The sequence below is a fragment of the Falco punctatus genome, assembly GCF_963210335.1.
Source record: "Falco punctatus genome assembly, chromosome: 3".
NCBI lineage: Eukaryota > Metazoa > Chordata > Aves > Falconiformes > Falconidae > Falco > Falco punctatus.
Genome location: NC_137582.1, coordinates 109,948,986 through 109,974,910, shown reverse-complemented (window position 1 = coordinate 109,974,910; position 25,925 = coordinate 109,948,986). Strand labels below are relative to the sequence as shown.

At 52.3% G+C, this 25,925-nt stretch overlaps 2 protein-coding genes across 6 annotated transcripts in view; both read right to left on the bottom strand.

Annotated features, from left to right (window-relative positions):
• The window catches only part of SPEN (spen family transcriptional repressor), a 70,488-nt gene extending 64,539 nt beyond the window's left edge, over positions 1-5,949 (bottom strand). For 3 of the 4 annotated variants that reach the window (XM_080378770.1, XM_080378771.1, XM_080378772.1), the window contains exon 1: positions 4,963-5,758. In XM_080378770.1, the coding sequence (XP_080234896.1) occupies positions 4,963-5,045 (83 nt within the window). In that variant the 5' untranslated portion in view covers positions 5,046-5,758. Of the gene's footprint in view, positions 1-4,962 lie in introns of all 4 variants that reach the window. The other variant, XM_080378773.1, reaches the window with a different exon arrangement.
• Positions 5,950-7,883: 1,934 nt separating this feature from the next.
• On the bottom strand, positions 7,884-25,599 carry FBLIM1 (filamin binding LIM protein 1). 2 transcript variants are annotated; one of them, XM_080378823.1, is made up of 13 exons: positions 25,467-25,599; positions 23,111-23,319; positions 22,599-22,738; positions 22,392-22,503; positions 22,129-22,298; positions 21,843-22,021; positions 21,620-21,737; positions 13,733-21,298; positions 13,304-13,354; positions 12,690-12,801; positions 11,494-11,601; positions 9,801-10,634; positions 7,884-9,250 (listed from the first exon to the last, which is right to left on the bottom strand). In XM_080378823.1, the coding sequence occupies exons 2-8, from the start codon at positions 23,304-23,306 to the stop codon at positions 21,185-21,187; spliced, it is 1,029 nt and encodes a 342-aa protein (XP_080234949.1). In that variant the 5' UTR covers positions 23,307-23,319; positions 25,467-25,599; the 3' UTR covers positions 7,884-9,250; positions 9,801-10,634; positions 11,494-11,601; positions 12,690-12,801; positions 13,304-13,354; positions 13,733-21,184. The 2 variants fall into 2 exon arrangements, with proteins under 2 accessions (XP_080234949.1, XP_080234950.1); XM_080378824.1 differs by lacking the exon at positions 25,467-25,599 and adding an exon at positions 25,357-25,457.
• Positions 25,600-25,925: the final 326 nt, after the last annotated feature.

Here is a 25,925-nt window from a genome sequence, read left to right as displayed (position 1 = left end):
CATGGAGGTGATGCCTGTGCTGCTTTGTGGCACTGGGTGAATCAGTATTAGGAATAGAATTAAAGGAGATCTAGCCAAAAACAAAGATGTGAGCAGCCACCAGTACCAGCACCACCATCTCCCCAGTCAGCCACCCAATGAACGAACCTACACCCAGCACAAGGCCAACTTTCACTGGGAACAGACTGAGACTCAAGGAGGCAGGACTCACCTCGTGTCTTCCACACCTTCCTTTCCCTTCTGATTCTGGGCAATTAATTTAATCCCCTTGCCCTAATCCCCCAACCAAATGTCCTCCGTGATCTTCTTGGGGTTTATGTTCTGCAAAACTAGGATTACCTTACTGGAGGGATCTGTAAAACACAGTACAAACAAGTCCTGATACCACCCAGTATTCTAGACATTGCTTCAGCAAAGCACGGGCATAAATTTTACCTTCCCCCTCCCTTCAAAGTCTCTGAACTGAAACGGCTGGTACCTTATCTATGAAAATACCATCACTTAAAAAATGTATGACTCGAGAAAGAAAACAGAGGAAAACTTCTGTATTTTTCTTAAAAAAAAATACATCTGGATAAAGATCTCTATATGCAAAGCTGATGTAGTATAACCATCCATGTGTTCACATCCTAAACGGTACCAAGAACTACTACACGATTGTAAGCAATAAAAGCCTGGGAATGTATTTGAGAGTTTTACTAGAAAACCAGGAGCACTATTCCTTCCAACTGAAGCCCGTTCCCGTGGAAGGGCACTGCAAGACCTGCCGGCATCAGAGGCAGCCAAGAGGCACCAGACACAGTGCTGTCCTAGCAGCCATCACCCTCAACAGGCACACAGGCTTTTCTTCTCAGCACTCCAAGCCAGCCCACCAGCAGCAATCCTCACTGCTCAGAATGTGCACATCTGACCGAAAGCCCTCTACTCCACCTCAGTCCACAGCAGGGACATAGGGAGCAGGGAAATTTCACTCTCCCAGGATGAATTTACACTCCCAGGCATCAAGACAAAACATGGTCTTGTGAACTGACCAAATGTTTTCTAGAAGTTACTGAAAACAAATGTTGTTACGCTAGTTTTCTGTAGAGCAACTCCTCAGAGAGGTTGTGTTTAAAATGCAAACCCCTTTTCCAGAAGGTGTCCTATGCATCTCCTCAAAAACAGAAATTGGAACAAGGTGAAGCCAGGAAAAGCCCATTTCCCCCCCAAAAAAAATAATTTTTTAACAGTTATTTGTCTTTGCTGAGATTGCTCCAATACACAATTTACTTCCAACAATTTTCAAGTCGTGCATTTGTTTCCTGAAACCCGGGGCTTCTCCTAGCCTTGGTTGCCACTCTGAACGTCATAACTCTCCCACAGAATAGGAGATGGCATACCAAAGTCATGTGCTTCATAATTAAGAGGCTTTTACTCCTCTTTGCCCTTTAAAACACCAATAAAGGGGCAAAGCCATGTTCTTTAAGATAACTGAAAGAAAATGCGGGGCGGGGGGAGAATATAGAAGGCCAGCACTTGCGCTGGGGACAACTGTTACTATATTTAGTCACCTTGTTCTGCAAGCTGCCGAGCATCTGTTTCAGTGATGGTGAATGACTTTTTTTTTTCCTGCTAGTCAAGACAGCATTGATTAGGCGAACCCAAATGATTGCTACCACCGCTTCCCCGAGCACCAAGCTCTCGGCTCCCATATCCCAACACAAATCTGCTGTTTATTCCATCTTAACTGTGGACCTCCAACCCGGCACCGACTGCTTTCGCACTTGGGAATGCCTTAGTAACTCCAGTTGAAAGAAAAGAGGGCACATGAAATAGAAGCTTTTTAAGAGGCAGTATCTGGGTACAAAACTGAAAGGCTGTAACAACTTCAACTCATTAAAACGCACCGAAAACCATGCTTTTGCAACCTCCTTTCCTATCAAGGCAATAAATTTTTAAAAAAAGGGATTTTAAGGGAAAAAATACCACTGCTCGCATAAGCCAGTGCTTCTTGAGACCAGCTTCAATAGCGTCTAATTTGAGAGGAGGATTTGTAAACAGAGAGCATTATTTCAATTCACACGAAACAAAACTGATCAGGAGCATTTAAAAAAAAAAAAAACTAAACTAAAAAAAACCCCACAGTTTCTGCAAAAATGCCTTTTCCATCTTAATTCATCCCTTACAAGAATTTACTTGTGAGATTGCAAAGCCAAGCAAGGTTCCCGCAGTAACTGCTTCAGTGAAGGGGGGAGGAGAACCAGCAAACCCCTCACATTGAACACACCCTTTATGTTTTAAGTTTTAGGAGTCTTCCTCGAATTTTTGCTTCTTTAGAAGGAAAACGATTGTGTTTCTCAAACTTGCCCCTAGCAGAGACTGTGCAACAACACCACTTGCATATAGGCTTTAATATGGAAATGACAGTATTTCCTAAGCAAAGTGGAAAAACAAACACTCCCGTGCGTTGCAGAGAGGCTTCGGGGGTAACAGTATTCCCGGGCGCACCCCAGCTGAAATTTTAGGCGGTATTTCCCCGAATTCTTCCTCCTGCTCCCATGGCTCAGCCTCCCCGCGCACCGTTCACCCTGTTCTCAGGCTGGGGGATGGGTGGGAACTGGGTTTCGCCAAGCCCAGCTCCATCTGAAAAGACTTTCTCTCCAAACTAAATTGTCCTTCCCAAGGAGGAGCCTTCCACATCCCACCTCCACGCTCCAGCAGCCGCCTTCCCTATGGATATACCCACCACGCCATGCAATCCTTGTGTAACATGTGTCCCTTCCCCCAGGCGGGTACCAGCATACAAAGGAAGCCCTGCTCCATTGTCCACCTACAGCACCTATACATTGAGCCTGAAACCCAGCTCAACACACACCCCTTCACCCCTTCTCCCACCGCCAATATTCAGGTGTTTACATCCCCAAAAGGGCTACGGGGGCAGCATGTCCTTTCCCCCCCCATGCATTAGTACCTGCACCCACAGCCAAATGTTTTGAAGCGTGTTTTAACTCTGTTTACTTGCGTGACATCAGCCTCACCTAAATACATCAATCCCGGCTAAAAATCAGTTTTGAAAACCAGTGAGAAACTGCAGAAATTAAGGGGGGGGGGGGTGTGCCTGGCTGCAAATCTCCTTCCCAAACCTCCGACTGAAACTCATGAAGGTAAAAACAACCAAAAAAAAAGGTAATTAACGATTCAGCGCCTGCCATTTTTTCCCATCCATCTCTAAGCAACAGTACCATAGCAACTTTTTTCCTGCTTTAATACATCTTACAAAAGGAGGAGGACTGGACAAAGTAAGACCCAGGAAAGTCAAATTTCCACTTTTGAGTACCTATCCCTTTAGCTAACCATGCCTGCAATTTGACAACCGACCCCAGAGCGGGTTTTCTTTCCCCAAAAACCCTGCCTTTGTACAACACTGGGTCACGTAACCTGGACTTGGCAGGCAAGCCAAGCCACCTTGAACACAGAGCCACCATCCCGCGCTCTGGCACAGGCAAAGTGGTGATTCTGGGCTCAGGGGAGAAAATAAAAGGCGAAGCTCGATTAAACCAGGACAGTTTTCTAAGCACCGATGATGCCGAGGACAGGGGCTTTGCTGCTGCCGCAGCACAGGCCAGGAGGATGAAGACCCCCCGGGGGGTCCTCCACACACACACAGGGTGACCCCAACCCCCCCTGGCCCACACTGGGGCCTCGCCGCCATTTTAGCGACCAGTTGGTCCCACCAACGTGGTGGCTGTGGCAGCGGGGAGGTGGGATTCGAGTCCCCCCCGGCCCCCTTGGCAGCGGCAGGCAAGCAGGAGCCGGGGCAGCAGGGACCTTCCTCCCTCCGCTCGGTGTCACCGCATCTATTTTTCCCATGGTGACTCATTATTAAGGACGCTCCGTCATTTTTCCGACGCAGGAAGATTAAAGGAAGCTTCAAAAAAATTTTTTTTTCGGGGGATAGGGAAGCATTAAAACACCCTGGCTGGAGGGGCCGGGAGCTGAGCGGCCATTCTGGCCTCATTACCTTCTTTTTTCCCTAAAAAAAAAAAAGCTTCCGGCGTAGGGTACCGAGCATCAACTTTGTGCAAGAGCATTTCCCGAGGAAAAAGGTGTTGCTGAGGCAGCGGGGGAGAAGCCGCCTCCTCCTCCTCCTCCTTCTCCCGCGAAAAGCCGAAGGGAGGAAAAAAAAATACAACCATGCAAACAGCTACTACTTCCTTATGAGCAGAATTAATCTATGCAATAAAAAAAAACAAAACAAAAAAAAAAAAAAAAAACACGACAATATAACGAGTCCAAAGCCCTTCCCGCGTGGAGGGATCCGGTGTTTTCTCCGTGGGTTTGTGTGGTTTTATTTATTTAAGAGTCACGCTTTTGCAGCTGCAGGCGCTGGGGTTCCCACCGCCCGCCGCACCTCGGGGGGACGCAGCATCCTCAGGACCGACGTGGCTCCAAGCGGAGCAAAACACAGTAAAAAGGCACCAAAATAACAAGAGAAAACTCCAAACGTTGACTAATTATTAAAAAAAAAAAAAAGCGGCAAGATGGCCAGGCTTAAGGCTGCCTCCGAGACACCGCGCACCCCCCTCGGCATGAAATCCACTCCGTGCAGAAAGCCGAGCTTCGACACGCTGCTCCTCCGTATTTTTATGGGTTATTTTTCGGTGTTATTACGGTTTTTCCTGCGCTCCAGCAGGTCTCCCCGCGCGTCCCTGAGCGGCGGGCGGCCCCGGCCATGGCGCGGGGTTATTTACAGCGATTTTGTTTTCCTCCTCCTCCTCTCCACAGGCCGCGGGAGCCGCCGTCCCCCCGCGTTCCTCTCCCCTCTCTTCGCTTTTTACGGTGTTCGGGAGTTTTTTTCCTCCCGATTTTCCTCACGCCGAGCGAGGGGGGAGCCGCGGAAAGGGCCTCCCCGGGGGAAGGGCGGGGAGGGCGACCCGGAGGCGCGGGAAGGACCGGCGGGGAACCCCCCCCGCTCCCACTCACCGCTTGAAGTGCTCGATGATCTTCTCCTCACGCACGTTCTCCGGCAAGTTGCCCACCCAGAGGTGCCTGGTTTCCCGGACCATGCTGCGCGGCGCGGGGCGAGCCCGCCGCCCCTGCCCCGGCTCCCGGCCGCTGCCGCCGCCTCCCCCCGCGCAGCGCTGCCGGCCGCCGCTCGCCGCCCGCCGCCGCCTCCTCCTCCGCCTCCTCCTCGCCGCCCTCCGCCTCTTCCGCCGCGGGGCCCTGCCGCCCTCAGCGCCGCCGGCTGCCTCCCCCCGCCGCGGCGGCGGCGGACGACACCATCCCCTCCGGGGGGGCCCCCTGGCTGGCGGGCCGGCTGGCGGGCGGCGGGCTCCCCCTCCGCCGCGGGTTTTCTTCCTCCCGGCCTCCCCCCGCCGCGGCCCTCGCTCGCTCGCTCCCGCTTCCTCCTCCTCCTCCTCCTCCGTCAGCGGCAGCGCGGCGCCCCCCCCCGCCGCCGCCTCCTCCTTCCCCCCCTCCGCGCTCCCGCTCCTCTGGCGGCTCCGCTCGGCCCCCCCCTCCCCTTCCCCGCGCCTCTCACAGCGCCACACGGGGGCCCCCGCGCAGGCGCACTGCGCCCCGGGGCGCGCGCCGCGGGCCCGGCGGCGGGGGCGGAGCGAGGCCGCGCAACGCCCCGCTCCGTGCGGGGGGGCGGCGGGACTGCGCCCGCGCGGGGGGGGCGCGGGGGGCTGCACTGCGAACCGGCGAGGGGCGCGCTGCTGGGGCCGGGGCGCGCTGCGAGAAATAAAGGGGGTGCGCTGCTGGAAATGGGTGCGGTGCAAAACATCAGGGTGCACTGCTAAAAGCGGGGTGCTGTGCAAAACAAAGTGGGTACACTGCAAAAAATAATAAAGGGGGTGCACTGCTGAAAATGGGTGCTGTGCAAAACATCAACAGGGTGCACTGCTAAAAGCGGGGTGCTGTGCAAAACAAAGGAGTGCACTGCAAAATATAAAGGGGGCTCACTGCAAAAAATAAAGGGAGTGCACTGCTAAAAGCAGGGTGCTGTGCAAAACAAAGGGGTGCACTGCAAAACGAAGGGGGCACACTGCAAATAACAGGGTGCACTGCTGAAAATGGGTGCTGTGCAAAACATCAATAGGGTGCACTGCTAAAAGCGGGGTGCTGTGCAAAACAAAGGGGGTGCACTGCAAAAAGGCTGCTTTGCAGAAGGGTGCACTGTTCAAAATCAGGGGGGTGAGTTGCTAAAAATGGGGTGCTATGCAAAAAATAAAGAGGGTGCACTGTTGAAAATGGGTGCTGTGCAAAAAAATAAAAGCAGGCTGCTGTGCAAAAAAAAAAGGGATGCATTGCTAAAAATAAGGGGGTGCCCTGCAAAACACAGGGTGCTATGCAAAAAATAAGGGGGGGGGCACTGCTAAAAATAAGAGGTGCACTGCTGAAAATAAAGGGGGGTGCCTTGCTAAAAATAAAGGGCTGCACTGCAAAAAAAAAAAAGGGTGCTATGCAAAAAATAAAGGGGGCACACTGCTAAAAAAGGGGGTGCACTGCAAAAAATAATGGGATGCTATGCAAAAAATAATAAAGGAGTTACAATGCAATAAAAAAAAAACCCAGAAATAGGGGGCTGCAATGCAAGGGCAAGGTCCCACCAGCAGCACCCCACTTGCACCCAGGCTGGAGGCTCATGATTCTCCCAGCTGGGGGGTCCCAGCCAGGCATGGGGGGCCATAGGGATTCCCCCCCCATCCCAAGGCACAGACCATCTTTACTCCTGGGAACCTATAGCTCTGTGTATCTGTGATGGCTCCAAAGTTCGGCGCTATAGGCAACCCCAAGCGGGGCTGGTGGTGCTGGTCCCCACTGCGAGCGGGGAAGGGGGTCACCGAATCCTCCCAGTGGCCCAAACTACTTCCTGCCACCAAAATGGGGAGGCCACCTCACCCTGAGAACTGCACGAAAGAAACTCCCACCGTCGGGAGCAGCCGGGTCACCCCCTTCTCCCCACGGGGTTTTGCAGAGCTCTTTAATTAAGACGGGGTGAAGAAAATGCTCATTGCGAGTATTACCCTGCTCCCAGCAGTTAACTGACTCGCACGTTGCACCCTGTCCCTGCTCAGAAGGTGGCTCTGCAACGTGGAATCACACATTTTTCAACCCAAAGGGTCTGGTTTTCCACCAAAATGTGCCTCTGCGTGGATAAAACCCACCTATCTCTATACTGGAAAAGGAAAATATCCCAACTGATTACCACTGCAAGATTCCAAGCAGACTGAGGTCAGGATAAAAGTGGACACGCACCCAGGGCCGCGAGTATTTTTTTGGAAGCCAGTTAGCTGCTTTCACCACTGAGAGCAGCCTGATATTTCAGTATTTCCCTTGGCCGAAGGCTCCCGACGGCGCTTTCCTATTGATTAAAACCACGTTTTATTTGTCGGGGCGAGCGAGTGGTGCTCAACTTTGCTGCCTTTGCCACCCGGTCTGGCCAGGCTCTGCCCGGGGCCGCTGTAACCTTCTGGCAACAAGTCCACCTCGACAACTGGGCAAAGTCATCAAGCTATAGGTGGCTTAACAAACATGCAAATCTCTGGGTTTAATCAGGGCTCTGACGCACATCGACGTGAGCCTCCGCGGACCCGACCCTTATCCCCAACTCTACCACTGCCGGTGGCTGCGTGCCCATCCCCTATGGCCCCGTGCCTCAGTTTCCCCAGCAATGACGGGCGTTATGCTGCTCCACCAAACCGAGATCTACTGATTAATAAAAAAACCCCAACACCTCTTTGCAAGCAAACCATCTATTATTTAAAACGTGATGAAGCCACAAGCGCACGAGAAAATGCACTGCCAAGGCGCTCCACCAGCACTTTCCACCGCACGTTTCATCTCCGTGGAAATGGGCTTAGCTTTCTGGTTTAACTGCTCGGAAGCGCAAAGACAGTCGCTACATGTCTATACCTTTAATGGGCTCTACAGGCAACTATTTTAGAGAGGAAGAAATGCAAACCACGCATCTAACAGGTTTTTGAGGCGGAATTCTTCCCTCTCCGACCGAGTGTGCTTGCTGCAACAGCATTTCCAACTGTTTGTCCCCTCACTCCCTGCTTGGGTGGTACCTCCAAGGGACACGAGAAACCCGTGGCGGCTCTCAGGTCCTTCAAAGAAACCTCACACAGGGTCACTGCTGTCACACAGCCATCTTGCAGGCAGGCTGGCCGGGAGGGACATCCACGGGTTGGAAGCTGTCGCAAACAAAGCCATCCTAGAATCATAGAATCGACTCTGTTGACAGAAGCGACAGTTGAAACGAGCGCTTAAAGAGCTCCGTTCACACGAAAGCCAGCTGGGAGAGGAGCGCAAGCCCGGCTGGTGACGGCAAACAAAGCTCTGGACCATCCCAATACTTTTCAACCACTTTGGGGGGAAACTGTTCCCAGTTGCAACACGCGACCGCGCTGGCAACGCCGCTGTAACCGGATCCCTCCAACTCATTCGAAGATTTTAAAGAACACATACCCAGCCTAGAGACCAGAGCAAGTGTAACCTTCCTCTCCGCAGGCCAAAGGGGCCTCGACGAAGGACTGGTCTTACATGGCAGCAACCAACGCTGTCCTTGCTGCTGGAGAAGAGACGCGTGTTCGCACCAGCCCACTGTCCCGCCACTAGCGACAGCACGGTGAGCATCCAGGGGTGAGACATGGACACGCATCCCTGCACACTACCCTTCCCAGGCGGGCAGCCAGCCAAGGCAGGGGGGACTTCAGCTGCTCACCATCACCTTCGGGACACGCAAGGGCAGGGTCTGGTGCACCGCGAGGTGCAATTTAAGTTACTCATGCCCATGTAGTGGGTGTAGCCGAGAACCCAGCAATCTCCGGACATCTCGGCCAACCCCGTAGTTAAAACATTTGGATGTTTCTTATCGGCACTTGGAGAGGATTAAAATGCCAGGGCATATATTAATGAGGGAGCAGGTTATAAACCCATCTCAGCTTGAACACTGCGTTCACATCAAGCAAAGCAAAAACAGGACAGATCAAAAGAAAGCCATTAAAGGCGTGAGAAAATGGTGCTGCCATATAAGGAGCTAATAAAGTTAGCCGCTCTCCAGTTTGGAGGAAAAAAAAAAGGGAGGGGGGCCAGGAGAAACAGAAAACATCCTTGGGGTCCACACAGCCAGAGACAGCCTCACTTCAAGGAGGAAACATCAATACAAAGAAGGGAGCAGACAACACCTGAAAAGGCAAGTTCGCACATTTTTAACACGGCGTCTTACCCAAGTGGTGGAGCTCGCTGCCACGTGTCACCAGGACTGCTTGCCAAACATATAAAAAAAGCAAAGATTAGATACCGAACAAGGACAGCAACCAGAGCTATATTTGCTAAGACAGTAACTTCCTATACTTGGTTCTGGCTTAGCAGTAGCTCTGCATTTCGTGCTTGCAGCAGCGCAGCTGGAGGCGGGGAAGGGAGGCATTATGCCTCTCCCCATAGCTGAGGACATCAGCCAGCTGTATCGACCAGGGACTTGCATGGATTAGAGTGGTCACGTTAGCAGCATGCAATGATTATCCCCACCAGTGTCCAGCATGCATCCAGCTTGCTTTGCTTTTTACAGAAAAACAGTAGGTTGCCCAGGCAAGAGCCCTCAGACATCAACAGAAACACTCGGAGCGTTTCTTTGTTCAAGCTGGCCAGCTCCAGCCACCATCTTGTCACTATAAAATGTATTTACGTGCCTTTCCTGCTCATTGACTATATTTATTAAAATGACAGTATGGCAGCTGAATATCAAATTGCCAGCTAGGCTTTTATCTCATTTTTCAGGCAGCCTGAGTTACTGGCCTGATTTTATTGCTTACCCATTACGTTTTATGCAATGGATAATTTCCTCCAAGAAGGAATTGGTGCTGCTTGATATTTGGGCTCATCTGTTGCCAAGACAGAGGATATCAGCTTACACGCGGGTAACGCTTTGAACATGAAGCGCCTGGTTCTGGATCCTTAAGCAACACAAAGTATAGGATTTGTATTAATAAAGCTGTTGATTTCAGTTCTCTCCTCTTTGAGGGTTAGTGCTCCAGATCTTCATAATGAGATGACTCTGTTCAGAAACCTCCCTTCACGTTTTTGAAACCCAGTATTTAGTAATTTATTTTCTAACGCTCTTTCCCTGCTAGACTTCTTATCCACACAGTACCAGGGATGGGAGCTGCCACAAAATACCACCACTGTAGCCAGTGGGTTAGCTTCTGCAGCACAGTAAACACAGCTCAGGAGCCCCCTGGAATTCGGTTTACACTGAACCCATTTGTATATATATAAAAGCACACTTCTGTTTTTAAAATACCTGGCTATACAAAAACAGACGTTTCTTCAGCAGCAGAGTACAGTGCCATGGCTGAGCCACGCTGTCAAAAAATCCTGTCACAGGACTGCAAAAGAACCTACTTTTGCTCACTGGGTAGTAGATATATTAGAATTAATATCTTTTTTTTTTTTTTTGCCTGTTGTCAGGAAAAATTAGAAACGTCACAGTTTCACTGTGTTCAGGGGCATCACTTCTGCCCTGCTTCCCCTTGCCCCTGAACTTCCATGCAACCACGTACCAAAGAGCTGTGCCTGCTCACCTCACAAAGGTTTTTCCCAAACACAGGGCACTTCAGCAGCTAGACACAGGACTTTGATCTTCCAGGCTACAAAATATTACATTTTAGGCAAAAAACAAAGAAAACAAAACCCCAAAAAGCCACCCCCATGTGATTTGATACCCGAACATGACAACTGTAAGAGATATAAATCCCCGAGGACTGGATAGATCGCCGTATCCCGTACTTTGCCATTTTTAACACCCAAGTGTTCTGTTACCTCTAACATAAAGGCCCCGTGTGCAATGCCCAGGAAAACTCCCAGGAATTACGCTGGAGTGTTGCAGGACAAGGTTTTAACACAAAACCCACAGTCCAAACCTGTGAGCTAAAGCCTGCTCTTCCCCACGTTCCCCATCGGATTGATAGCACACCCAGCACAAAATAAATACCGAGCCAGGCACGGTCAGAGCTTTTATTTCGTCAAACACCATTTTGACACCGAAGCAAGTTGACGGTGTTTTAAATAAAGCAGACTGAATGTGCATCTGCATGGTTATTGTGCTTTCACTCCAGAGAAAAGCACAAAAGAAAAATACTTGTGCGTCAAGACCTGCTGCACTCAAAAACCTCTCCAGCAATACGGTGCAGAACAGTTTCTCAGCTAGCTTTGGCTTTCATTTTACCGTGGTGCAGCTTTTTAACCCTGGGATAACAAGAAAGCTTGAAAGACTGCGGTTTCCCCCCGCCTTATGGAGGAGGAGAGGAGGTTTCTATCGCTTGCGTTTTGGCTTTTTCGCACCAGAAATTCAGGTTTTGTTTAGCTTGGAAATCTGACGGATGTAGTTCTATAACTCTTTGGTCCAAAGCAGAGGGTGGTAAAAGTTCAGCGCTCACAAGGTAATTCTTACTCATTTGTCCTAAACTGCCAAGGAGAAGTAATTCCAGTCCCACAGGGTGCGCCAACCTGAAAAATGTGGAAACATCCCAAACAGCCAGCTCCTTGGTCTGCTGTACCTCCACGCCAGCAAAGGCCTCTGATGAGCATGAGGTGTATCTCCAAACCCACACATCCCTAACGAGAGAATAAAATTAATATCCCTGTCCACACTGGTTTATTTCAAGCGTAGGCGAGGCTTTAGGCACTGGAGCTACTGACAATTTTCATGTACACCACACACCCGCTTTCCCCAGCTCTGCACCACAGGGAGTAGGGTATGACATCTGGACTGGACCCCTCACACTTAGCCCCCACTAAATCTTTGCCAGAAAAGCATAAAGTCATAGCTGTGCTATGAACTGCTGCATTTCTCAGGTGTTGCTCCAGCTTAGCAGGGGCAGAGCCTTTCCACTGGTCAGCCAGAGGCATTCACGCAACACCAATGCCAATATTCTCATTAAGGGAGGCTAACGAGAACGCGCCAGTACCCAACACTCCTCACACACTAATGATTGCTGGGACTCTGCACCTTGAAGTCATGTGTGACCTCGGTGAGACCAGCACCAGGTGCTTTTTATTACCTTTTGCAACACAACAAAAGAAATTGCACCCAGTAAGGAAGCATTTTCCTCCTCCTCAGTGAGCGAGCACGACTTTGAGGAATCAAGTAATAAAGCAGCAGCATCTCACAGGAGCAAGCTCACAGAAAAAAAAAAGATATAGTTCAAGGGGACCCTGATCTTCACCAACACAATTTAGGACGTTGCAATGCTCCCTCTGATGTTTGCCTGAGCAAAATTAAGAGTAATACACAGTCACACGTAGGTCTGTTCGCTTGTAGGGAAAGGGGCCCCACAGTTTTACTCCCTGGAGGCAACCGTTCTCCCCACCCCTTTTGTGTGTATTTTTTTTTTTTTAAATGTGCCACACATCAGCACAATGCTGACAACTGCATTGTATGTTTTCTGCCTATGCAGCAGTTCAAGAGCACACAACTCTGGAAGGTTTTTTTGAAAGGGGAAAGGGGGAGGGAGCTGTCCTTTGCTATACCATTTTAATTGCATGGCTTGCTCTTCTATATGACCAGGGAAGGTAGAAAACCACTAAGGCTTAAAACAAGTGCCATTTTTAGCATCCAAAAGGGTCAAACTCAAGTCTTCTCACACGATACAGTGAAGCTTAGAGTAAAAGCTACCACAGGCAAGAAAAAAAAAATAAATTACCAGGGTTCCTTCTGTGGAGTTGGAATTGACCCCAGAAGACAGCTCATCTGTCCTTGCTCACTGTTGTTAGGGTCTCCACACTTCCACACCTGCCAATGCAGAGGTACCGCCACTGAAACAGGAAAATGGAGGGAAGAGTATGAAAAGCTGGACTGTCAGTTTTTCCACCTGCCAGCATAAGCTCAGCGGAGCCTCGGTGGCACTGCTCCAAAGAGCAGCAACCAGAGCACATTACCAGCCTTTGCAAATAAAGCTAATAGTTAACATCTCACACGCACATGCGTTACACAGATAGGACTGGCAAACACAGTTTCCTTTAAAAATAAGGATGACTAACCCACAGCAGTTTTTCTTTTTTTTTAAAGGCCACAAAGCAGAGCTTTTTCCAGAAACACCAGCCTTTGCTTTTGTGAAACAGTAAGCGGTGGGAAGGGGAAGCCCTGGGACCTACTCATGCTATCCAGACAGAAGTAACCACAGAAACATTGTGGGTTCCTGTGGCCCGTGTACAACACACGCTTACACAACCAGAGCCCTGTGCCTTACGCTCCTCAGCAAGGCCAGATCCCACTGCCCAGGCAGCTCTTAGATCGCTGCGTGTTTACAATACTTACAAAGAAGGTATCTGCTGTGGAGAGGGGTTATGCAAACAATCCTGTATTTCCCTGGGAAGGAAAAAAAAAAAGAAGAAAAAAGAAGGGAAAAAATAAGGCATAAGACAGCTTTCACTCCTAATATTGCAACATTGCCCTGCGCTACCTGGGTCAGGGAAGGGATGGGCTGGAAAAAAGCAGCACGCAGGGTTCGGTAATCGAAGCAGAGCGTCTGCACTCGCTCGGTGGGCCCAGTCCCCCAAGCAAGGTCACTCTGGCTCGAAGGGAGACACATTAGCGCTAGCAGCCGGCTTTAATGCAAAGCTGTGGTCAAACCACAGCAGAGCCAGCACTAACGGAGGTCACTTGGGGACTACAAAAAGCTAATGAATTAGAAAAAAAAAAGGGGGGGGGGAGGGAGATGGAATCTATAAGCAGATGTTTACTGACAAGCAGGAGAGTCCACAGCTTCACTCTGGCAAGCTGCATGGCCGTGTGCACGGAGCAGGAGGAGAAGGAACAGCCCGGTTCCCAGGACGCAGCAAAATACTCTGCATCTACAGAGAATACGGAACAGATTTAGGTTACAGCTTTTAGCCAGCCCCACTTACCAACCTCCCCTACTCCCAGCTTTGTAGCCCTAAAACCCAACAAATTTTGCATTTTTGTAAGCACTCAGAAATGGAGATTTGCCACCTACATGATTTTTGGTGGTGGCACTATTAAAATACTTACCCACCTCACAGCCAAGGGCTGTGGAATCTTACATTTGTGAGTGTTTGCAAATGATTTTGAAAGCCTTCCAAGGAAGGTGCTGTAGGATTGTAAATCCTTCCCATTATTAATAAAATGGAGCTATTGTTCCAGCTCTAATCAAGACTTGTCTCCAGCTGGGCAATTTTAAAACGCAATTCAAAACACACACAATCATGAGGAAGCTTCAACCTAAGGCAACCAAGAAAAAAAAAAAATCACTGAAAGAGCAAGCTGTTCTTTAAGGGGGGGGGGGGGAGAAAATAAAAACATAATAATCCTGCTATTTAAAATGAATTCCAGGCAGGAGAATGTTCGGGCGGCGGGGAAGCCTCCCTCCCACCGCCTCGGAAAGGTCACTCCTGCCATCGGTGCCCTCACTAAACCAGATCAAGGCTGCGGCAGTGCGTGTGAGCGAGCGAGCAACCCCACTGCTGCGAGCCCAGCCTCATCCATCTCCATCAGGAGACATCTCTGCTTTTAATTTATTTAGCAAAGGGGGAGGGAAAAAAAATAATAATAAAAAAACCCCAACACCCTTTTCAAGGATGAGGAGATCTAGCAAGGGGGAGAGGCTCGGAAAGAGGCAGGCAGGGAGAGGTGGTGCATCCTCTGCATCCTCCTCCTCCTCCGGCGGCAGGGACCACGCCTGCCCGGCGCTGCGGCAAAGGCTCCGCAGTGGGTGCTCCCCTCCCCCGTAGAAACTTCTGGAATAAGCTGCCAAGCTGGGGAGAGGAGAGAAACCTTTATACCCGCGGGAGGGGGGAGCAAGCAATAAAGCACATACAAAAAGGGAGAGGCTTGCACAAGGACTGGGTGCGTGCAGGGGAGGAAAAAAAAATTATATATATATATATATATAAAAAAGATTAAGCTCACGAATGGCTTTGGCAGCCCCAGCTCGGCAGGGTTTTGCAGCCTGCTTGGCTTTAAATAAAACACCCCAACACAAAGCACAGGGGAAAAAAAAAAAAAATGGTGGTGTTTGGAGCGCTAGATGGTGGGATAAAGGAGCTGATCCCTCCTCCCGGATCTACAGCAAAGCCCTGCCATTTCAGTTGAACTAATTTGTCCTCTCTTTTTGTTGCAATGAATTGTCTGATCCGGACTATTTGATTGCATTTGCAGCTTCAGTTACTGGGGTTTGTGTCTTTTTTTTTTTATTATTATTCTTTTTGGTTCTCTTTTATTGTTGTTTTTCTGGGTGTATTTTTTCCTCTTGCAATTTAAAAAAAACCTCCCCAAATCTCCCAAGGAAAATCTACATCTCTGTGGAATAAATAAAACATTCAGGCACAAACTTCCACCATGGACTGTAAAAAAAGAGATGGGTTACTTTTTGTTCTTTTTCTTCTTCTTTTTTTTTTTTTTCCTTTTCTGATGGCATTTTTTTCTCCTGCTTTTAGGATATATTATAGTAGAAAGCCAATGGAGGAAAACAAAGGTAATATATATATAAAATCAAACATATATATGGGCCAAAATTACAGTGATTATATATAATTAAATCAGTGTTTTAGGTGTGTGGGTTTATTTTATATTCTGTAATCAGTCCCTGGAAAAAGGAGAGAGATAGAAAATATTGTGTGTATATATATATATGTATATGTAGAAGTAAAAGAGCATCTGTATGGGCCTAAATTTGTAATTCCAGGAAAAAACAGCAGTATTTTAGGCATGTGATTTTTAACAAAGAAGGGGCAATGTTATAACGTAGCCTGTAACAACACCGTGGTGCAGAAAAAAAGTAAGGCAACATTAAATCAAAACAAAACAAAAGAAAAGAAAAAAACCGTATGTGGTACCTTGGCTGCAGAGTCCAACAACGAGCGTTTGGATGTTATGGGGTGTGTATATATATATATACACACACCTTTTTTTTTTTTTTTTTATGGTATTACCACGTCTGATCACACCAAGTATGCTTTTAATTAACCGAATGGCGGGCAGGTTGTCGTGGGGAGCAAGGCAAGCAGCGACGGCTTCTTCCCTGTGCCGCTCCGGCTTAGTAGATAAATCAATCCTCAGCTGTTTCAGGGTTGGTTTTTGTGGAAATCTTTTTTTAAGCGCGTTTGGGTATTTTCCACGCCGTGAGGAGAGCGGGAGGTGGTGGCTTCAACCCCTGCGAAGGAGAAAAGAGGTGGAAGAGAGAATTAGGCATAAAACTACCCACCTTGGGGTGCATGTGGTGATGAGGGAGGGGGCGGCTGTGGGAAGACCAGTTCTGGGCCAAAACTCTTCATGCTCTGAGGGAAAAAAACCACATTTTAGGGGTCGCTGCGAGCTGTGCCGTGAGGGGATGGTGGGGCCAGGGGCCGACGCGGTGGGGCGGGGGGCCCGAGGCCGAGGCCTCCGCCGTGGCCGAGTGGAAACGCGCGTTTCTGGGCATTTTCGCATCCTTTTGCAAAGGCGGCGAGGAGAAAAGGGCGGGGGGGGGGGGCGGAAGGTCAGGTTTCACCCGCAGCGCTTTCGCTGCCTGCCTGGAGGGGCTACGCACATCGAGGAGGAGCCCCTCCGCCGTGCTCCTGGCACGGCTGAAGCCCACGCTCGCCGCCCCGGCCCCCACAGCCGCACATCGTCCGTCTTTCCCCGCGCTGCCCGCCCGGCGCCATTTTGTCGCCTCGGCGCCTCTCGGCGCGGCCCCGCCGGGCGGCCATTTTGTGAAGCGAGCGGCGGGCAGCGCCTACAGCAGCGCGGACGAGGCGGCGCTGTAGAGCCGGAGGCGGCGGGGCCGGCCTGAGGGGCAGCCCCTGGCGTCCGCCTCGCCTCCCCTTTGTCAGGCAAACGCCCTCCCTTTTCTTGCTGGTTTCTCTCTCTCTCTCTCTCTCTCTCTTTTTTTTTTTTTTCTTTTTTCCTTTTCCTTTCCTTTATAAAACGTGGTGCTCTTAAAACACCGGGTGGAGGGCGATCGCGTCAGCAAAATTCAGCCTCGGACGAAGGAATCCGATAAAGGAGATTAAAGTCTATTCCCCCAGCTGGGCTGTGAGGGAAAGTTTAGCTGCACTGAGAATTAAGGGATATATTTATTTTTAGGAGCTAGTCCCTCCTCCTCCTGCCAGCTTTTTTCCCAGTGATAAATCACCGAGGTCAATAAGCCGCCTTGACAAACGGGATAACCTCTGCGAGAAATACCTTATTTTTTTAATAAAACACCTCACCTATGGGCTCTAATGGACACTCAGGTGTAACAAACTGCTTGAAGCCAGGTCTGGGTGAAAATTATTAATTTGGGGGAGATAGGCTCGGGGATGCTGTAGTCATTGCTGATACGGTGAAGGAAAGCTGGGACAGAAAATGTGTAAAGCTTGCAGGAGCGTGCCATGTATCTGTTTTCATAAATAGGGTGGGTTGGGGGTTGGTTTTTTCCCCCTTTTTTTTAATAACCCATTGTATCACTCGCAGCCTGGTAACGTGTTTGCATAACCCGCTGCATGAATTTTGCCTCGTGTTACCAAAAACACTGCATGCTTTAAAATAAAATTGTGGTGCTGGGTGTTTCAGTTTTGTGGGGAAAATGGGGGGGAGGGGAGTATTGCATTATGTTGTTCATATATGCTGCCTGTGCTGCATAATGAAACTGGAGAAATTCAGGGCTTGGGCTGCTCTCAGAGTAATCCCTGCTGGGTTTCTCCCCCTGCTCCCCAAGCCAGCAGGATCAGGCCACTTGTCACTGAAGAAATGTTAGATTTTTAGGTTGTGTCATAGGCAGGAAAGTGCAGAAAATGCGTCTGAACGTTCTGTGAGGAAGGACAACGCTGCAGCAAGCTGGCTAGGGGATGGTTGCAATTAACCCAGGTTGAGCAAAGGAAAACCCCATTTTTTTCCTCCAGCTTTCTCCATCTCATTTGAAAAAAAAAAAAAACAAAACATCATCAGCACTGAGCACCCAGCCCAGCCAGCAAAGCCCCGGTGGCTGCTTCTGCCTCAGTTTCTCTCTGCACAGCCAGCTTCTTCCCTGCGCCTCAGAGGTGGTGATGGCAGAGCGAAGGCACGCAAGGAATCCGGCTCATCTCTCCCTCTCTGCTTTTCGCATTTCTCACGGCTGACCCAGGCAGATGCCGGGGAAAGGCGCTTTCCAGTCTGTTTCCCTTTACAGGCTTGCTTTCCTTTTGCGAGCTGAAGATTTTGGCGTGGCGCACACACAAAACCTGCAAAAAGGCCTTACTTGTTACAAAGCAAAGCTTTGACCACGGATCTAAAAATACTATGGCCCTGCATGTTAGCTCCTCCTTTAATTTAAAAGCTCTTTTTAAAAAACAGGTGCTCCTTTTGAGTGCAAGAAAGATAACCTTTGGGTCTTTTTATGGGATACACTGTTGTACTCCTGGGAGCAAGCGAGCTCGCAGCCGGGTACAGTATCTTATGCTTTCACTGGGAAATCCCGGGGAAGTTTTATCCACGGCACCGCACCCAGCCTGAAGTGAAGAAATATTTGCATTTGCTTCTCCTTGGAGGGCAGCCAGGTCCCTCCCTGCTCTCCTTGGCCTGCCAAAAGGGATTGCAAAAAAAGACAGGCTTATTGCAGCAGCCCAGGGAAGGGCAGGGCCTGGCCAGCACGGTTCAGAGGTGCAAGATCCTCTTTGCCCTTTTGCACCGCTGCCGGAATAAGACGAGAGAGACTTTGAGCGGGTTTTATGCCTGGGTGGTCTTGGGGGGCTCTGCAAGGCTTTGCAGGGCTCCCAGGGCAAAGCAGGAGCTTCATGTTGCTCCATGCATTATTTGTGTTTGTTTTATTTTTGCTTACAAACCTGAGTGCTTGCAACGGGCTGATGAGCCTAAGGACGGGCTGAGCTGTTGCAGCCAGCGGGAGCTTGTTCGGCAGCAGGGTCGGACCCAGCTCCCACAGCCTCACCCTCCAAGATCTCCCCGTGGTTTGGCCAGCCCTGGAAATTCCTTGAGATCCTCCCTGGGGAAAAACGCAGGGCCACGCTTTTCAGGCATAGCAACACTCCCCACACCTCAGCTTGTAATGCTTCTCCCCTTATCCAAGAAGAAAGTGGCTTAAATAAGTCTTTTATCCTCTTGCTTCCATGTCCATCCATCCCTGTCCCTTGTCATCCTCCACTCCAGGAAAAAAATGCCAAATCTGACCACTTCAGTGTGCCTTTGCCACACCACCAAACTCTCCAGTTGTGCCTGGCCCTTTTCTTCACCCTCCAGCATCTTCTCCAAGGCTTCATGTTGATAAAAGCCTTTCCCTGCCTACCTCTGGCCGAAAATTGCCACGTCCTGGCGCTAACAGTCCATCCCGGCTCGCTCCGCAGGGGAAACATCCAACCCCTTCCCACCATCAGCTCTGCGGAGGGGGTGCCGTAGCTTGCCCAGCACCCAAGGGCGTTGCGCAGAGCGTTTAAGCGGGTGTGCAATGCAACAACGCATCCAAAACACCACTCAGCGTCACCATTTCCACCCTCCCCGAAAACCTCACTTCGAAAAATAGCTGTACTGCAAAAAACCAAGCAACCCTTTGCTTTCTGGGGCTTCCCTTCTGTGCTCCCTTTGGGCGCCACCAAATCTGCCCACACCTTTTTTACTTTTTTAGCATAATTTTGGGGCCTGGTTTTCCCCACAGTGCAAGAGGCTTTGGAAAGCCAGAGCTAATTTTGAGCACAGGACTTCCCCGGCATGGGACATGGGATCCCCACCCAGCCGGCCCCAAAGCCACCTACTTACGTGGCTGGGACAAACCGCAACCTTACATTAACATCCTATTTATAAATAAAGTTTATAGCAAGTTATGACCCGATTGATGGGCTGTAGATGCACATTAACGAACATCGAGTAATAGGCTGTGTAGATGGGGGGGGAAGTCAGCAGGAAATAGTTGTGGGGTTGGTGTGATTAATCAACCAGCCCGCCGGACTCCAGTGCATACATTAACCATACATTAACCCTTTCATTCATAAATACAGCACACGCTGGAGAGCACTGTACAATGCAACCTAGAAGCCTACAACTTCTGGTTTGGTTATTTTAGCAGCTCCCTTTTTCCGTCAGGAAAGCATTAACAGTCATCTCAGATGCTCTTGCTATTTTCTGCTCTTGATTTGTGGCTTTTTAAGGACTTTTGGTCAAAAAGAAAACCCCTCTTTCTCCGGCTGGTTCGCAACGCCCTCGCAAACAAAACCGCTAAGCACCAGTGACATCGGTTGCACAGATGTTGGGCATGCAGAGAAGTGGCCTAATTTCTGCCGTTCTGGGGCTCGGATCGAGAGAAGATCAAAAAGCTTCTGATGTCGGAGCAATATTATGTTAGACAACGTGGAAAAATGTGGTCGTCAGTCTTTCCGGGCATTCCGGCGCCGTCAGATAAGGGACAGACGGCTGGCGTTTAGCTGGAGTTTTTCTGCCTGACGGAGGAATTTGTGCTCTGCCTGCCCTCTGCCGGCTCCGGGACTTGGTTGAGATGAAGCCCAGAGAGCATAAAAAATAAACCCAACCAACCAAACCACCACCAAAACACCCTTTCATCAACACCACGGCACATCACAAAATCCCAAATCCGGCCCCCAAAAGTGCCCCCCCTGCTCTCTCCTGGGTGACAACAGCATCTGCCAAGTCGCTGCACCCCAAAATCAGCCGTGTTGTTGCCTTGAGCGACCTGATGCCGTGCCTATACAATCTAAAAAGTGGCTTCCCCCCCCTCCCCTTACTTTTAAACTTTCATTTTATGGGTTTGGAATGCAGGGTGGATGAAAGAAATGAGGGTTTTTAAACTCGGAGTTTTATTTAACTGCGAGTAACTAAATCAGTGCCTGCTCTCTGCATCACCACAAAGAGAAATGTTTAAGTGAAACCCCAAGGAAGCTTGAGAAGAAAGAAAAAACACCCAAGGAAACCAAACCGGCCTCAGAAAAGGAGTTTAAAAAAAGAAGTGAATAAAACCTCAGCTCCTCTGCCACCACTGCTCTGCCAGGGCTTTTTATGTTTGCAACGAGCGCAGAGCCACGCTGGGACACTATGTCTGCTTTCTCCACCTGGCCAGCCCAGTGGGTCGGGGTCCCAGGTGCATTTTGGTGACAAAAACACCAGTCCTGCAGCTATTTGAGGGTGCAGCGGGCACCTGGCACCAGCCGTGGGGTGCAGCCCGGTGGGTGCAGCTTCTTTTTGGTGTCTAGTGCTGGAAGATGGAGTTTGAGCCATGGAGTTTTAGCAGGACGACTCGTTACGTTGGCGGACGTGGCAGGACTTGCAGAGGAGGTGGTCGTCCAGGGGGTAGCACCCGTTCTCTGTCAGCTCCGGTGACAGGGGTGTCCCGCAGCTCTGGGGGTGAGAGTGGAAAGGGAGGCCACTTTTAGGGGTCCACGTGCAACATTGCATCCCACCTTCCCTGCAAAACCCACCAACCACTTGGAAAAAGCAACAGACTACATCAGAAGCATGAAAAGCTGAAGCTCTCCTGACCAAACACGTCATCTTTTTCACCCGATTTATTTATTTTTCCCCTTCCCCGTCGCTTGCAAGATAAACTGGTGGCTAAAAAAATAACCCTGGGTGCTGTGAACCCTGTGGCCGTGCTTTGCAAAGCTCAGCGCCAAACCCCTCAGCTTTTGGGGGACACCCCCAGCCCTGTGGGGGCCGTACCTCGCAGCGGTAGCAGCTCTCATGGAAACTGCGTCCCAGGCACTCGATCTTGTAGGTGTCCTTGTCCTCGCGGGGGATGATGGGGTGCTTGCAGGCGCTGCAAACCGCAGCGTATTTCCTGATGGGAGAAAACGGGAGCAGCATGAGCCCTGCGGGGTGACGGGGATGGGCTGACCCCCACCGCCGTGTGGGGGATGTTCCCCCGGGTGCCACGCTCCCCAACCTGTAGAAGTCGGCCACGCAGTACACCTCGTTCCGCTCATCCACAGCAAAGCTCTCGGCACCAATGGCCCGGCCGCAAGCGGTGCAGGAGAAGCAGCCGGGGTGGTAGCCCTTGCCCAGGGCACGGACGATGCGCTCCACGATCAGCCCGCGGCACTTGGCACATTTCTCCAGCGTGGCCTGGCATTTAGGGACACTCACCGTGAAGATGCCAGCTCCCACCCATAGGACTGCATCTCCTGCCACCCCCACGAGGGTGCTGGCTGTCCCCGAGGGAAAACAGGTACCTGGTAGCAGGTGTCGCACGTGGGGCGCCCGTCTTTTTGGTAGTAGCGCTGGCCGGCCAGGAGCCGGTGGCACGTGCGGCAGGTGAAGCAGTCGGCGTGGTACTGCTTCCGCATCGCCTCCACCGTCGGCTCCCGGGGCCCCACTGCTTTGTGGCAGAAGGCGCAGATGTCTGTGGGAAGAAGGGAGAGGGCTTCAGTGCTGCGTGCCTCAGTTTCCCCAAGCGGGGACCAGCCCCCACTGCGCAGCTGGGTCACCCCCTTACCTCTGGAGCTGTCCCTCTCTGGGTACCCATTTGCATCCTGCCACTGCGGCTTGCCCGCTTGCTCCTGGCAAAATTTGGGTGGCCTCAATTCAGCAGGGGAGGCGGAAGGGGTCTGGCGAGCAGAGGAAGGCGAAGGCACGTTACATTTATGCCCTTGCAGGTGGGGAAACTGAGGCACTGGGGGGAAATGCCCCCTGTTGTCCTCACCTGGAGGGTGGTGGGTGCCGCAAGGTCCAGTTGCTGCAGCGCTGGACCCAGCACCTCAGCAGACAAGGGCTGGGGTGCTTCGGAAAGGACGAGGACTGGCGGGGATGAAGGCACAGGGGCCACAGCCACAGGGCGGGTTTCTGCAGCAAAAGCCAGACGCGGTGTGTGTTTAGGGGGGGCAACGATGTCCAATAATGCCCCGTTGTGATAATGCCCTGTCAGCTTTGCAGCAGTGCTCACCGACCTGCCCCAAAAGCAAACGCTGTCCCAGCCAGAGGGGACAAACGACACCGATAAGCACCAGGCAACAACGGAGAGCAAACACCACCCTTCCCTCACAGCCGGATCCGTCCCGGGATGGGCGCAGGGATTTGGGGACCCCCCCACCAAAAAAACACATCCCCCCTCCTGCCTGCATGTGCATCCTTTAGCGAAACATCTCTGCAGCATCCTTGGCACCATCCTCCTCCTCCTCCCGGCACCACTCGCAGCCCCCTGCGGACACCCCTCACCTCCGTTGGGCAACGCGGGCGGCCGCGGTGGCGGGGCCCATGGCCGGTGGGTGCCCAGCACCTCGGCACCGTCTGGCTGCAGCTCCCTTTGGGTTTTCTCCTTGGCGGCCGCCTCCCTCCGTGGTGGCACCAGGGTGATGAAGACTGATGAAGCAATCCTCTTCTCCGCTTTCCCCGGCAGCATTGCCGAAGCCATGGAAGGGCTGGACCTAGGTTATTTTAGGGAAATATTTTGGGGAAAATAAGATAAAGGAGAGTGAAACCCCCGGCTGCACCAGTGGCTCCTGCAGCCGTGCTGCCCTTCGGCCTCAACCTGCCTCCCTCCTCGCCCTCCCGGAAAGGGAGAGGGAACGAGCGTCCACGTCCCACGTCACGGCAATAAACAGTCTTGTGCCTGGGAGGACACAGAATAAAGGGTCCCAGTGAAGCAGCAGCTGAAATATCCCGGTTTTGCGCCTCTGGGGCCAAACCCTGCCCTTTTGTAAGTGTTTTCACCCCCTTTATTACCTCTTGTTGCCCTCACCTGGGATCAAACTCCCTGCGGGCAGCAAGAAAACCCACCTCTCCACTTAAAAACAGGGGTGCAAAAATATCTGCTTTTGCAAACCTTTTTGGGGATTTTCTAGGTCCCCTAGCTCCCCCTTCTCTCCCTGCTGACCCCCATTTCCCCGCTAATCACTTCCAGCTCAGGGCACCTCCAGTTTTATTTTGGCAGGTGGGGAAACTGAGGCACGACGCAGTGAATCGCCGCGTCCCCGTCACTGAAACGGCCCCCGAGCATCGCCTGGCGGCGCAGGCAGGATGCGCCTGACCCCGATAAACCCTGCTCGGGAAGGAAAAGGGCTGTTTATTCAGCTTCCCAACGGGAAAAGCAGCCGGGGCGAAACTTCCCCTTCCCAAATGGGGTGCCCGTTTGGGGAGGGGGGAACCCCGAGGCTTTAGCTGGGGTGCTGTGTCAGCAAAGTGGGATTCATCCCCGAGATGAATTGGTGGCCTGAAAAACACCCGTGTGATGAGTTGCCCGGTCTCACGCCCCAGTGCAGGGCAGCTCTGCTCCCCCAAAATCCCACTCATGGGTGTCAGTGCATCCTTTCGGGGGGCGGCCGGTCCCCCCGTGGTAGGGGAAAAGCTTCAGGATGTGCACACCGGTAACTTCAGCCTCTGACTCAAGCAGGGGAAGGGATTAAAAAGGGGAAAAAAACAAAACCCAAAGCGGCTTCGCTCCCTCCTTCCCTCCCTCCCCGCCGGCGAAACCCCAAACAGGCTCCGGCGCTGCCAGCCTTTGCCCAGCCGCTCAAATCCTCGCCCGCAGGAGCCGCCGCTTTTCCTCCTCCCCAGCCGAGCTGCAGAAAATAGGGGGGAAAAAAGTAATAATCATAAAAAAACACACACACCCCCCAAAAAAAAAAAATAAAATCTGCGGGGTTAATGGAAACCATGTGCTCGTTGCATTCCTTTTGTGCTGAGGCTGACGGGATCCCGGCGGCCCCATCGCAGCACCCCTCGGTCCCCCCCTGGCCGGGGGCCGTCAGGGTGGCCAAGGCTTGAGGGGTGCATTACTGGGGTCCCTCCCCCCTTTGTTATGCCCCCCCCCCCCCCCCCCCCCCCCCCCAGCTCCATCCTGCTGTGGGATGGCTGAGGCCATGTTGGGAAGGGCCCCTCTGGTCTCCTGCAAGCATCGCCCCAAAATCTCCTGGGGTGGGAGCCCAGGTGGGACCAACAGGGACAGGGCCACTGACGGGGCACCCCCACACCCCCAAATTGGAATGGGACATGGTCCTCCTACAGCTGTCCCCCAACTCTGTCCCCTGCCCTGGGGACTTCTCGGAGAGCGCTGTGAGGATGCCCAAGGGTGAAGGGACAGGGTGGGGGGACACAGCCCTTGGGGTCCCCTTGTCCCTTCCCTGGGTGGCCCCGCTGTCCCCTTGTCCCTCCCCTGGGGGGGCCCTGCAGCCCCCCTGCAATCCCATCTCCCACCCTGTAGCCCCACAGCCCACTGTCCCCTACATGGGGGTACTCTCCCCTATGTGGTGGTGGCCCCACCGCGTCCTCCCCCGCCTGAGAGCCCCCCATTCCCTACCTGCGGGTGTCCCCTGTCCCCACACCGGGGGGTGGCTCTTGGCCGCCTTGCCCCACCCCAGGACGGCTCTGCGGTCGGACCCCATTACCTGGGGGTCCCCCGTCCCCAACCTGGGGGTCCCCCCTACCTAGAGATGGCCCTGTCCCCTACCTGGGGGGTGTCCTACCTTGGCGCGGGGTGGTCCCCTACCCGGAGGTAGGGGGGAGGGGGCGCCTGGCCGGGGGTGGCCCTGCAGCCCCGGCTGCCCCTCGGGGGGTCCCTGTCCCCATCGCTTACCTGGGGGGCCGGTGCGGGTCCCTCCGTGCGCTCGGCGGGCGCACCCTGCCCGGCGCGGCGGGGGCAGCGGGGAGGCAGAGCCGCCCGGCATCACCGCCCCTTCCTCCCTCCTCCTCCTCCTCCTCCTCCCCCCGCCTGCCCCACGGCCCCGGGTGGGGGGGGAGGGGGGGGGCGGCACACGTCCTTTGGGTGCCCAGTGCACCCTGTAGGTTATGGGGTGTCCCGTGCACCCTCCTAGGGTGCCCCCACGGCCCCCCCCGACTGCCCCACGGTGACCCATGGCCCTCCCCCTCCCCTCGAGGTTGTCCCATGAACCCCCCCGATTGCCCCAGGGAGCCCTGGGTGCGCCCGGCACCCCCAGGGTGCTCACTGTGCCTGGAGGTTGCCCCCTGTACATTCACCCTATGCCCCTGTACAGCCTCCGTGGCCCCCCAAGCCCCAGGATGCCCCGTATACCCC

Bases quoted from the DNA above. Each gene is read 5' to 3' on its own strand.
- FBLIM1 (XM_080378823.1), bottom strand. From the start codon at position 23,306: ATGGCTTCGGCAATGCTGCCGGGGAAAGCGGAGAAGAGGATTGCTTCA. The intron at 22,739-23,110 runs GTGAGGGGTGTC...CTTTTGCTGCAG, and splicing joins GCCCGCGTTGCCCAACGGAG to AAACCCGCCCTGTGGCTGTG. The intron at 22,504-22,598 runs GTGAGGACAACA...TCTGCTCGCCAG, and splicing joins CGGCACCCACCACCCTCCAG to ACCCCTTCCGCCTCCCCTGC.